Source organism: Hyperolius riggenbachi, chromosome 4, assembly GCF_040937935.1.
Source record: "Hyperolius riggenbachi isolate aHypRig1 chromosome 4, aHypRig1.pri, whole genome shotgun sequence".
Taxonomy (NCBI): Eukaryota; Metazoa; Chordata; class Amphibia; order Anura; family Hyperoliidae; genus Hyperolius; species Hyperolius riggenbachi.
In genome coordinates this window covers 480,689,219-480,703,094 of record NC_090649.1, presented here as the reverse complement: position 1 = coordinate 480,703,094, position 13,876 = coordinate 480,689,219, and the positions used below count along the sequence as shown (strand labels likewise).

Below are 13,876 nucleotides of genomic sequence, written 5' to 3'. Positions count from 1 at the left end.
AACAAGCATGCAGCTAATCCAGTCTGACTTCAGTCAGAGCACCTGATCTGCATGCTTGTTCAGGGGCTGTGGCTAAAAGTATTAGAGACACAGGATCAGCAGGCGATTCAGGCAACTGGTATTATTTTAAAAGGAAAAATCCATATCCTTCTCCGTTTAGGTTCCCTTTAAGGATTTGTAGCATAAAAGCCAACTCACATTGGCTGGGATTTGAACCTGGGTCTCAATGTATGGTGGACAAGCACACTATCCACTATACCAACTGAAGCTGGCCTGAAATTGCTGGCCTGAAATTGCTGGCCTGAAATTGCTGGCCTGAAATTGCTGGTTCAGGCCAGCAATTTCAGGCCAGCTTCAGTTGGTATAGTGGTTAGTGTGCTTGTCCACCATACAGTGAGACCCAGGTTCTAATCCCAGTAAATGTGAGTTGGCTTTTATGCTACAAATCCTTAAAGGGAACCTAAACGGAGAAGGATATGGATTTTTCCTTTTAAAATAATACCAGTTGCCTGAATCGCCTGCTGATCCTGTGTCTCTAATACTTTTAGCCACAGCCCCTGAACAAGCATGCAGATCAGGTGCTCTGACTGAAGTCAGACTGGATTAGCTGCATGCTTGTTTCAGGGTGTGATTCAGCCACTATTGCAGTCACAAAGATCAGCTGGACTGCCAGGCAACTGGTATTGTTTACAGGAAACAGCCATATCACTCTCAGTTAAGGTTCCCTTTAAAGGAGAACTGTAGTGAAAGGTATATGGAGGCTACCATATTGATTTCCTTTTAAGCAATACCAGTTACCTGGCTATCCTGCAGATCCTCTGCCTCCAATACTTTTAGCCCTAGACCCTGAACAAACAACAGTTTGACATTTTTGTAAGATCTGACAAGATTAGCTGCATGCTTGTTTTTGGTGGGATTCACACTACAGTGGCTGGATAGTGTACTGGTTAAGGCCTCTGCCTTTGACATGGGAGACCAGGGTTCGAATCCTGGCTAGGTCAAGTACCTATTCAGTAAGGAGTTCAAGGCAAGACTCCCTAACACTGCAGGGTGGCCTCTTGAGCGTGTCCCTGTGGCTGTAGCTCTTGAGCGCTTTGAGTCTGACAGGAGAAAAGTGCTATACAAATGTTTGGATTATTATTATTATTATTATTACTGCAGCCAAATAGATCAGCAGGGCTGCCAGGCAACTGGTATAGCTTAAAAGGAAATCAATATGGCAGCCTCCATATACCTCTCACTACAGTTCTCCTTTAAGCAACCTAATGGTTCTATTGCATTGAGCATTAATGGTACATTTTCGGCAAGCTTCACTTACTACTGTAGTGGTACAGTGCTTAGGGTGACGTGTCCACTACACAGTGAGATCTGGGTTCGATTCCCAGCTATGGTATGATGTATACTGGCTTTTAAAGTAGTATAATTCCCTGCCAGAAGATTGAAGGGTTGAAGGGTGGGAGGAGGAAGGAGGGAGGTGGGAGGAATAAAAACTCTCTAGCAGAGTGTGTACCAGCTGTCCCATAATTTATTAGTGTAGGCAGACAACTGAGTCAAATGGTATAAAGGACCTAGCTTGAAGGGAGGGTGGGTGGGTCCTCAAGCAGTGTGTTTGACCATAACATGGCTGCTGACAGTGAAATGGAGGGTAAAAATTTTGTTTTTTGATGCGAACTGGGCGAAGCGAACTTCCGCAAACGTTCGCCTGCGGGTGGCGAACGCGAACCACCAAAGTTCGCCGGGAACCGTTCGCCGGCGAACCGTTCGGCCCAACTCTACTTATCAATACAATGCCTTTTAAGCCACCAGCAAGCAAAAAAATACTCCGAATAATTTTGATAGTACTTTTCCCACTGACTTTTTAGCACTTTTTTTAATTGCAGATTGTAAAAAAGTTTTTTTTTTTAAATAGAAGATTCTCCTTGGAGACAACTTAGAAGTAGTGAATTAAATAAGGGCCATGTTGTCTGATGTTAGCAGAATGTTATTTTCTGCCAAACCATGAAATATATTTACATATAATATTTGAAATTGACCTAATTAAAAAAGGAAAAACTCTTGTATTAAATTTAATGCACAACAGGCCCAATCCAATTTCCCTTTTTCTGCTAATTTTTTTCCTTAGGAGACAATTCTTCATCTAATGCTTAAAATACATTTTTAACGCTGCAGTTGAAAAAGTACCAAAAATTAGGTGAAAAAGTACTGCTAAAATTACTTTGAGTATTTTCCTGCTTGCTGGTGGCTGAAAAGGCATTTTATTGATAAGATGGGAAACTATCACCTAGAAGAAAACTTACGGTAGAATAAAAATTGAATTGAATCGGGCCCTACATGTCATCATTCTGTTCCATTATTCACCATTGAGAGCATTGCTTTAGTTTCTAGTGCTAAACTAAAGCTTTAACAAATATTTTAATTGTAGTTCAATCTAATCTGAAATTTAAGCAAAAGAAACTGAACTTTCCATGGGGTAAATCACATTACGTACTAATGATTAATTAACTGGCAGCTAATTCATTAATTTGCATATTCGTCAACCATTTTGATAATCACTTTCTACTTATAGATTATTTTTTTTCTCCTAGTAATAAACCACTCACTTCAGTACTAACCTGTATGTATAAAACGCATGTTCACATATGCCAAATGAATTACAGTATAAGATAATTACATTTAAAGATCCAGTAGTATGTTTGTGCTGGTTATCCCATAATAAGGTTACATTTCCACTGTGCACAACATGCACCTTGCGAGATACGATGCCGGCACAGTTGTGATGCGTCTCCAAATCATGCCATGCACGGCTGTGGAATTAGGAATTAGGGCGGGTGACGCGAGATTATGCTGCATGCCGTCAATTTTTTCCCCGCACAGGAATTCGCATGCTCCATATTGACTTCAATTGGCTGCCAAATCGTATCCGCATGTGCGTGGAATCGGACTGCAATCGCAACAGTGGAAACGTAGCCTAAAAGGATTACTAATTGTTATGTTTAAAATGCATGTGTATACATATATATATATATATATATATATATATATATAACCTGTATATTTCTTTTAGAGAAAAATGCACTGTAAATTACTTTTTTCTTGTGTCGCTGTCACATACAACACACAGTAAAAATCTGTTCATTTTTAAAATTACATTTTTTTTTGTTACAAATTTGTTTTCTTAAAAATGCTTACTGAATGGGGATTGCTCAGTATAACTGCCAAAATACTGTGCAAATGTGGAGGGAGGTCAGCCGGCATCTTTGTATAGATCCTTTCCAGGGAGTGCTTTTGTAACGTATCAAAAAAATACTGAGAATCCCCAGGAGGAAATGGACTAGTTGGGTTTGTCAGATTACTACTAACTGTAAAGGCCCATACCCACTTGAGGTGGCTACACACCCTACAATATTTTAAATATCTGTTCAATTTAAGAATTGCAATCAATTTTTTTTTGACTGATTGTAACATTTCAAAAATATGACCAATGTACCACACGCCTATGTTCAATGTTTCCCCAATTATGATAAAAATGATTGGAAACCCTGAGGAAATAGCTAGGGTGGGTATATTAATAAATTGACAATCTAACACACACCATACAATCTTTAGAAAAATTGAAGAAAAAATTCCAGCATTCCGGAACAATAAAAAAAGAGAAAGGGAAATCCGATCGGATTTTGAGGTCGAATGAAAAAAAAAGAAGCTTTAGATTTTTTCGGGAGATCTGATCATATTTATTGAATTGCTGTAAAATTGGATCATTTTATTGTATCGTGTGTGGCTACCTCAAGAGATTTTCTCAAAAATTTTTCATAAAGACCTTTTTTTAATGTGAAAACGTGTTAAACGATGTTTCACAATGTACATCACCTGTGGCGTTTTCATTTTTGAACCACCACCATGTCTGAATAAATCGCAGAGGCTTGTTCCGATCCTTATTGACATTAGCTGGTTTTGCCGCTATCATGTAAACGCTCGTTTACAGGATCGTTTGTTTCTGAAGCTGCAAATGACGCTTGCAGATTCGACCAGATAGATCAGGAACAGTCGTTCACCGGCGGAGATCCCCGATCCATCTGATGGTGACCTGCCCGTAATTTCTTATGGTCCCCATATATGGTACAATTTTTTTCATCCAATCTTACCATTTCTATGTAATATAAGGGTACTGCCTTAATTATCCTTTCAGTATATTCACTTAATTTACCCTAATAATACATAGAAATGGTAAGATTGGATGAAAAAAATTGTACCATGTATGGGCACCATTAAAGTAAATGACAGTAACATAAGCAAAAAGTAATTTATACTGTGTAAGTGTACACATGTATTTTACATTTTACAATTGTTTTATGAAAGCTGTCCAACAAGATATAAGTAGAATAAGATATAAATAAGATACAAACATTTGTTTTTTGTTTTTTTTTCCTGGGGTAAGGAAACCCTTATTATTTGTTTCATATCTATTAGTCACAACAACGTGCATGTTTTTATTATACATTAATTAGCATGTTTTGCATTTAAAAGCACATGGTAAAGTTGCACAAACATGCATAGATCTAAACAGACCCCTCCCCCCCCCCCAAAAAAAAATAATAATAATTAAACAGTATTTTTATTAACTTGTTTGTTTTAATGTATTTATTTATTGATGGTAGGACTTAAAAATGCAATTGTATATAGATATATTTTAATTTATTTTATTCTTTTATTTTTTATTAGCTCTACCTCTTGGTGTGACTGGTAAAGTTTTGTGAGCAGAAAAGATGCTTGCTTTACTGCTGCAGTAAACAAGTATCCAACATTATAGTTTTGCTGTTATTATTAGCAAGAAGAATAATAATAATTTTATTATTATTATTATTATCCTTCATTTATACATTTATAGCACTGTACTTTAAATGAGGAGAATAAATGACACACTTGATGAATAGTCACAGAAACATGACATAGGAGGAGTGGAGGACATTGGAGTAAAATTAACTATTTCATACAAGACTTCCCAGTTAATTCTGCAGGCGGTGTAAAAACTTCAATAATTTTTCTATTTAAAATTATGCGGATAAAAAAAAAAAATAGATACCGATACAAAATCTGATTTTAGTACCAAACCTCATAGATAAATAACAAATATGCAATTAACTTTTCTCCTGAGTTTTCTCCTAGGAGATAATTTTTAATTTTCTCTTTGCAATAACTTTTTAGCACTTTACAATTGAAAAAGTACCAAAAAGGCGAGTGAAATGTACTATCAGAATTATCTTTCGTTATTTTTTGATTGCCGGCTGTTTAAAAGGCATTTAAGCTGGGAAAATATCACCAAGGAGAAAACTCAGGATAAAAAGTTAATTGCATATGGGCCCTTATTTAATTGACTTTTTCTCCAAAGTTTTTCCTATGAGATAAATTTTAATCTTCCATTTAAAATCTTTTTTTTCAGAACTCTGCATTTGAGAAAATACCAAAATGTAGATGAAAAAAGTACTGTCAATGTTTTTCTGAGTATTTTTTTTTGCTAATTGCTTAAACGACATTGGCCTCAATTCACTAAGATCATGCTGGAGATAATAAGGCAAGAGAAAACTTACCTCCACACACTGGCCCATATGCAATTCACTTTTTCACTTGAGTTTTCTCCTAGGTGATATTTTAACAACTTCTAAATAAAACACCCTTTACTCCACCAGCAAGCAAACAAATGCTGAAAATAATTTTGACAGTACTTTTTTGCCTACTTTTTGGTACTTTTTTCTTTGTAAGGTTCTAAAAAGTTAATTTAAATTGAAGATAAAAACATGTCTCCTTGGAGAAAACTCAGGAGAAAAAGTGAATTGCATATGGCCCAGTGAGAGAGTTATCTTATCTCTTCATTCCTTAAGTTACCTCCTCTGTAGTTAAGTTACCTCCTCTGTAGTTAAGTTACCTCCTCTGTAGTTAATTTACCTCCTCTGTAGTTATTTTCACACGCAGTTAATCAACAGCCTGTCTTTAACGTTAGGAGTTATTTTAAGGATTGAAGCGTTCACTTAAAGACAGAAGAGTTAACTTTAGGTTTGCCTGAGGTAAAATGTTTCCTGAATACGACATGCCTCATCACCATAGTGATAACTCTAGAAACGTTATTAAAGACAGGAGATAAGCTTAGTGAATTGAGACCGTTGTATTTAATAATAATTATTATTAAAAAAAAAAAACCTGTACTGAAAAATAAAAGTAAAAAGTAAAAAAAAAACACACACATATCATACTTTTTTTTAAAGGCATTTTATTGATTAGGATTGAAAATATCACTTTGGAGAGAATTTAGGAGGGAGGAAAAGTCATTTGAATAAGGGCCATAATCTGGAAAATACCAAATCTCCATACATTCACATTAGGGTGTCTCTCTCTCTCTCTCTCTCTCTCTCTCTCTCTCTCTCTCTCTCTCTCTCTCTCTCTCTCTCTCTCTCTCTCTCTCTCTCTCTCTCTCTCTCTCTCTCTCTCTCTATATATATATATATATATATATATATATATATATATAATCGGAGAAAAATATGGATATGGCAATATACAGTGGCAATGGCCTCAATTGACTAAGATCATATCATGCTGGAGATAATAAGGCAACAGAAAACTTACCTCCACACAGTGAGAGAGTTATCTTATCTCTTTATTTTTTAAGTTACCTCTTCTGTAGTTATTTTCACATGCAGTTAATTAACAGCCTGTCTTTAACTTTAGAATTCTGGAGTTATTTTAAGGATTGAAGAGTTAAAAAGACAGAAGAGTTAACTTTAGGTTTGCCTGAGGTAAAATGTTTCCTGAATACTACATGCCTTATCACCATGGTGATAACTCTAGAAACGTTATTAAAGACAGAAGATAAGCTTAGTGAATTGAGGCCTATATCTAGTTTTATGTCCCATGTCGCTGCTGCAGGTGTGGCCTACCGTACCACTTCCTGTTTGCTTTGCTTCCATAATGATGCTCAGCCATTCGGTAGGTACAAGCATGATTGCATTTGTGTGGCTCAAATGCATATTACAAAACTGTAAGTTTTTGCAATTGGCATGAGTGAACTGTGGTTTTGCAGTGGCAGCTGGGGACATAAAATTACAGGTGGCATGTTTAGGTGTTGGCCTTTATTGATTTGAGAATTTATTTAAAGCAATCATGCCATCTGCAAACAGCCTTAGTACTTACACTTAAGTGTATTTAAAATGTCTTAAAATGTAGCGTACTTACATTACTGATTTGAACCCCGTTTGTGACAATGGCATGTCACTTCCAGTATGTACTGTTGAAGCTGTTACTGTATCGCTATACTGATACTAAACTAGCTGCAAGGTGTAGAGATCCCTGCTTGAATAATATGCTTCTAACATATTCCTTCCCTTCTCTTGTGTTGTAAATTGTAAATTGTGTGTCTGCTCATCATCTATATGCCGATCTGTAGTAATGAGTTCGTTTGCTGTGTATATATTAGTTAGATACTGTTATTTTGTCAGTATTCTAAAACAGTGCTAAATTCTGTAATGCAAGTATATTTCATTACCAATCAATGCCCCATTTCAAAATATTTTAATCACTAACAACTATAAGTACTCATATTAGGTGATTCTGGCACTTTTCTGTACTTTACAGGTACACTGGCTAGTTAAATAAGGGACAGTCCACACGGACAGCAGGCGACGTCCTGTGATGTCTCGTTCGGGCGTGGCGGTACGGCGATCGTAAGCTTCCTGTCGCGATCGAGGGGACATGAAGACGCAGCGGCTAGGCAACCCTAGAAGCCGCATGCGACTTCTAGGGTCGGCTGAAACAATGAGGAAAATCGGGATCGGAACACTGCGTTTGCGCAATCAACGGTAATCGACGGTAACCGCGCAATGTTAAATGCTCCCATTCACTTCAATGGGAGCATTTAGCAGACAAGTCCCGGACGCTTAGCAGTAAACGCCGCCAAGCGTCCGTGTGAACCGGCCCTAAGAATAAGTTCATTGCAAATGGACTTATCTGTTACCAGGTGTGCATATGTCCATGGCACATACAATGAAAATGTACAGAATAATATATGAAATTTCCAAACTTATCTGTAACTTAGCAACTCCAGATAAAGGTTGCTTGGTATATCATAGACTTGAACAGATGTCATGGATACATGTGAAGCAGGGCAGGTCCTCTTTTAAAAATAAAAGAGATGAAATCAAATCCCAAATTTCCTCAAATCTGAATCCAAAAATATTCTCCAATCTTTCAAATCTCGAATCCTGTACGTAAAAATTTTGTGATCTGTGTAGGAATAGTACTACGGTAGTTAGACTTATAATCGTCTATTCCAAGTCTAACTACTATTCCTACACACATCACACAATTCTTACGTACAGGATTTGAGATTTGAAAGATTTATGAATCTTTTTGGATTTGGATTCGAGGAAATTTGATATTCGTCCATTCTCAAAGAAATGAATATATTTATAATGAAAGTGTTTGTTCAGCTAGAACTGATATCTCATGTTTGAATGGATGCTTGATGGATTTTATCTCTCGTGGGCTCTTTTGAGGGTACGTATGAATTTGGAGCTGGTAGTTTTGGTGTATGCCTAACCCTAACCTCCTACCTTGACAAAAATCCTTCACCCTGGCACCTGACTTTTACCCACTCTTTGATGAAAAAAATGCCCGTTTTGATGCCAAACCCTAATCTCCTAACCCATAACTGACAATGCTAACTTCCCCCGCTCCTGTTGTTTTAAAGCGGAACTCCAGTAACAATAATGTAATAAAAAAAGTGCTTCATTTTTACAATAATTATGTATAAATGATTTAGTCAGTGTTTCCCCATTGTAAAATCTTTTAAATCCCTGATTTACATTCTGACATTTATTACATGGTGACATTTTTACTGCTGGAAGGTGATGTAGCTGCTGCATGTTTTTTTTGGCAGTTGGAAACAGCTGTAAACAGCTATTTCCCACAATGCAACAAGGTTCACAGACAGGAAACTGCCAGGAGTACCACGGTCCTCAGAGTTTCTTGTGGGAGGGGTTTCACCACAATATCAGTCATACAGCGCCCCCTGATGGTCTGTTTGTGAAAAGGAATAGATTTCTCATGTAAAAGGGGGTATCAGCTACTGATTGGGATAAAGTTCAATTCTTGGTCGGAGTTTCTCTTTAACTGTAACCCTCTTCCACTATGCCACATTGCCTAAACCTAACCATCTGTGTTTTGGATTGATCGTTGATGCCCAATCCGTTCTCCCTCGGCAGACAAAATGTCCTCTGTGTAAATGACTTGTGAGGCCTCATCTGGAGTATGGGATAGAGTTTTGGCCAACACACTATAGAAAGGACATTGACCTTCTGGAACGGGTACAAAGATGGGCAAGTAAATATATCAGAGGGATGGAAGATCTCGCTTACCAAGAAAGGTCGGACAAACTGGGCTTATTTAGCTCGGTAAAAAAAGGGACTGAGAGGTGACCTGATTAACATGTATAAATACATCAGAGGGCAATACAAAAGCTTGGCAGATGAGCTTTTCGTCTCTAGGCTTGTACAATGGACAAGGGCATATACATATGGAGGAAAAGAACTGTATAAAGTCACCAATCAATCCAAAGGAATATTTATTAAGGCTAATTACACACCAAGACGTTGCGTTTTAGGGGACGTTATGGTCGCATAACGTGCCCCTAACGCAACGCATGGTGGTGTTGAAGTTGGACGTCATATTGAGCTGCGTTATGCGGCTCTCAAAGCAGCCGCTCCAGGTTAGTGATGGGAAGTCCGGATCTTTTTAAGGATTCGGATCATTTGAATCGGATCATTTAAAAGATCTGGATCTTTGAACCGAATCATTTGAATCATTTTACTAGGGAAGCAGACTGGGTGAAATGACTAGCAGGACAGGACTTTCCCTGCACTGTACATTCTGTATGTTCCTGTTTCTTCCAGACAGACATCCACTGTGAACCGAATCTTTCATTGTGATGATCCGGATGATTCGACTCATAAAAAAGATCCGGATCAAATGAACGATTCGTTCATGATCCGGACAACACTACAGTCCTACCAGGAGTCTCTGCAGTGCAGTGAATATTATCTAGCCATGTGGCAGGCTGCAAGGAGGAGGGGAGACCTCCTTTTCCCAACATTACTGAGAATGTGCAAACAGTCTAACGCTGCTTAGCCCAGTATAACGTACAGCATGCAGCACTTTGTTTAAACGTGCTGTGTTACTATGTAACGTAACGTGTGCACTGTGAACAGCACATTGATTTTACAGAGCTGTGAGTTAGGCTGCGTTACTGGCTGCTGTAACGTGGGACTTTAACGTCCCACTGTGAAACCAGCCTTAAGGCCTCTTGCACACTGCAAGCAATTCAGATTCCGCTTTTATCTGTTTTTACTTCCGATTCAGATTCAGATTTGCAGTTTGCTCCTTGCACACTGCAAATCTGAATCTGAATCGGAGGTAAAAACTGATTAAAAAGCGGAATCTGAATCTGAATTTCTTGCAGTGTGCAAGAGGCCTCAAGCATTAAATATATTGGGTTATCAGATCAAATTTACTTTTTCTCCTAAGTTTTCTCCTAAGAGATAATTTTCATCTTCTGTTTAAAATAACTTTTCAGCATTGGAAAAGTACCACAAAGTAGCTGAAAAAGTACTAGCAAAATTATTATTCTGAGCCTTTTTTCGCTTGCTGTTGGCTTGAAAGGTGTTTTATTGATTGTATTGATAAGATGTAAATTATCACCTAGAAGAAAACTTGGGAGAAAAAGTTAATTGGATCGGGCACATTGACCTATAGGCAATTAACTTTTTCTCCTGAGTTTTCTCCCAGGAGGTAATTTTTTTTATCTTCTATTTAAAATAATTTTTCCGCACTTTGCATTTGAAAAAGTACCAAAAAGTCGGTGGAAAAGTACTATCAAAATTGTTTTAAATATTTTCTTGCTTGGTGGTGATTTAAAAGGCATTTCATTGACAAGTTTGAAAATATCACTAAGGCCCCGTTCACACTTGCGGTTTTGTCAAAACCGCACCGGATGTCCGGACCGCACCGTATCCGGACCGGACCTGATCCGTACGGTTCCTATCCGGATCCGGTCCGGATCCGGTCCGTTTGCATCCGGTTTCCGTGCGGTGTGAACACGGTTGCGGTCCGGATCCGGTTTCTTAAGGAGATAACAACCTGTTATTACCTGGGGTCTGGGAGGTCAGCAGAAGGGTCTGGGGTCATTGTTGGAGACAGGTGGACGTGTGGAGACCATCCGTGGATACAGAGACTGCAGTTGGGACCATGGATCCAGTCATTTACTCGTATACCTGGGAATTCTCTGTTGTTCGCCTCCTCGTTATCAGACTAATCAGACATGTTGCTGCCTAGAGCTCCAGCATGAAATCGCTGCTGCCCCACCTGAACGCTGGGCCCATGTGGTCCCCATCCAAAATGCATAGGAAGTGGGGTAGAACGTCCGGTTTTTGTAGCCAGTGTGTTGTGCGCTCTCCGGTTCTCATTGGTTTCCATTGGCCGGATGGTGCAGTCCGGCTCCGCCCCGGATACGGCTGCCGGAGGAGCCGGACCAAAAAATAGCGCATGTTGGAACGGACGCCGGAGTCCGGATCCGGTCCGGATCCGGTCCGGCTCCGGTCCGGCAGAACGGACGTATGTGAACGGACGCATAGGCTTTCATTGCTATTGCCGTGCGTCCGTTCCGTCCGTTCTGCAAGCGGTCCGGCTCCGGCACGGCGATTCCGGACGGCCACCGCTAATGTGAACCGGGCCTTAGGTGAAGACTTCGGAGAAAAAAATAAATTGCATATGGGCCATTATATTTTACGTGAGCTAACATGTAAGTACCCACATTTGTTTCCTGTACACGTTTGTCCAGCAGCTCCCAGTATGGGAGAGGGCGGTACAGCATAGAGCTGCTAAGAGTGAGATCACAGTGATACCTCATCAGTGTGCCGATTCTCTGCTCAGTGTGAATTACATATACTGACCTAGCTGTACTCTCTGGAGTGCGGAGAAATGTGAAATGTACTTAGAAAGTGTATGATGCTTCTGTACTGCAAGCGCTATATGGCCTTTTGAACTGGGTGCTGTGACCAAAAAAAAAATACCACCGTATATACAGGTGAAACTCGAAAAATAAGAATATCATGCAAAAAGTCCATTTATTTCAATAATTTAACTTAAAAGGTGAAACTAATATATGCCAGTTGGGTGTGGTCCTGTATTAGTTACGGAGTGAATCCGAAGACATAACAACAAAAGTTGTTTAGGTGATACTTTTAATGACTAACTGTACAAGATTTCTTTGCAAGCTTTCGAAACTTTAAGTTTCTTCTGGTATGTTTCAGAACTGTAGCTGAACCATGTTTCTGATCCAGTTCTGACACATGTTCTGAAGAAGAAACTTCTTAGGACGCTAATATGTGAAATAGACGTCAGAAAATAATATATGAAACAGACTTATTACATGCAAAGCGAGATGTTGCAAGCCTTAATTTGTTATGATTTTCATGATTATGGCTTACAGCTTATGAGAATCCCAAAACCAAAATCTCAGACCATTAGACTATAGTAAAAATGTTCCATAAATGACTTTTCTCCTATGCTGCTGTCACTTACAGTAGGTAGTAGAAATCTGACATCACCGACAGGTTTTGGGTTAGTCCATCTTCTCAGGGGGGATTCTCAGCATGGCCTTTATTCTTTATAAAGACATTCCCTGAAAAAGATTTATACAGTGATGCTGGACAGCCTCCCTGCTCACCATACACTTTTTTGGCAGTTGGATGGAGCAACTGCCATTGACTAAGTGCTTTTAAAAATAAAAAAAAACCTAGGAACCCCCCTATGAGAAGATGGGCTAGTCCAAAATCTGTTGGTAATGTCAGATTTCTACTACTTACTGTAAGTGACAGCAACATAGGAGAAAAGTAATTGATGGTTCATTTAACTCTGGAAGAAACGTACTTCTTATTTGTATATGTTAACATGCATTTTAATTTTTAAGATTTTCGCGACAGAGGACCTTTAAGTTGAATTACTGAAATAAATGAACTTTTGCATGATATTCTAATTTTTCAAGTTTCACCTGTGCAAATAAATGTTTGCTACACCATTTCAGGCAGGGAACACATTTGTCTTTCAGTTTTCTGTGCGCGTTTTTCTGCATACATTATCTGCATACCTAGGGCTTGAGTCACAAACTTGTGCTAACTGTTAGCACGGCGTGCTAAACAGTTAGCACGTGAAGTGCCGCTCTCGGACTTTTGCACGCGATAACGCAAACGTTTGCACACAATTGCCCGCCGAATGCTGGACTTTGCGCGCGCAAAAGTCCACGAGCGGCACTTCACATGCTAGCTGTTTAGCGCGCCGTGCTAACAGCACAGGTTTGTGAATCAAGTCCCAAGTGTGTTTTTATGCAGGAAAACGCACACTTTTTTTCACAGCAGCTGATGTAATTGATAGAGAAAACTGACAGAATGTCAGTTTTTTTTCTGCTTGCGAAAAACAAGTGTGAACTAAAACGCACGAAAACAGTCAAGTGTGTTCCCTGCCTAAAGGTATTCTGCAAGAATTTTCAAAGTCTTTTTGTGGGTAAAATAGTCATTCATGTGAATAGTTCATTCGTTTTGTATTTTTGGTATTTATTTGACTTTATGTTGGGAAACTGGCTTTAACTGAAATATCACCAGTGAACTTTTTGCTAATTTTTGTATGCTTCTAAATGTCTGCACATTTTTTTAAAGGGACCCCCAGGCATTGAATTACTATCTGCACGGATCAGGAGATAAATCTGTAAGTTATACGGCATGTTTAGTGATGAGCTATTCGATGTAGATTATCTTATTCTTTTTTTTTGTTTGTCTGT

General features: G+C 38.7%; 1 protein-coding gene across 3 annotated transcripts in view; it reads left to right on the top strand.

Moving 5' to 3' along the window:
* BICRAL (BICRA like chromatin remodeling complex associated protein) overlaps positions 1-13,876 on the top strand; it is a 79,663-nt gene that overhangs the window by 25,329 nt on the left and 40,458 nt on the right. Inside the window, exons 4-5 of one of the 3 annotated variants that reach the window (XM_068232969.1) lie at positions 4,720-4,740; positions 13,755-13,803. In XM_068232969.1, the coding sequence (XP_068089070.1) occupies positions 4,720-4,740; positions 13,755-13,803 (70 nt within the window). Of the gene's footprint in view, positions 1-4,719; positions 4,751-13,754; positions 13,804-13,876 lie in introns of all 3 variants that reach the window. The other 2 variants (XM_068232968.1, XM_068232970.1) reach the window with 2 other exon arrangements.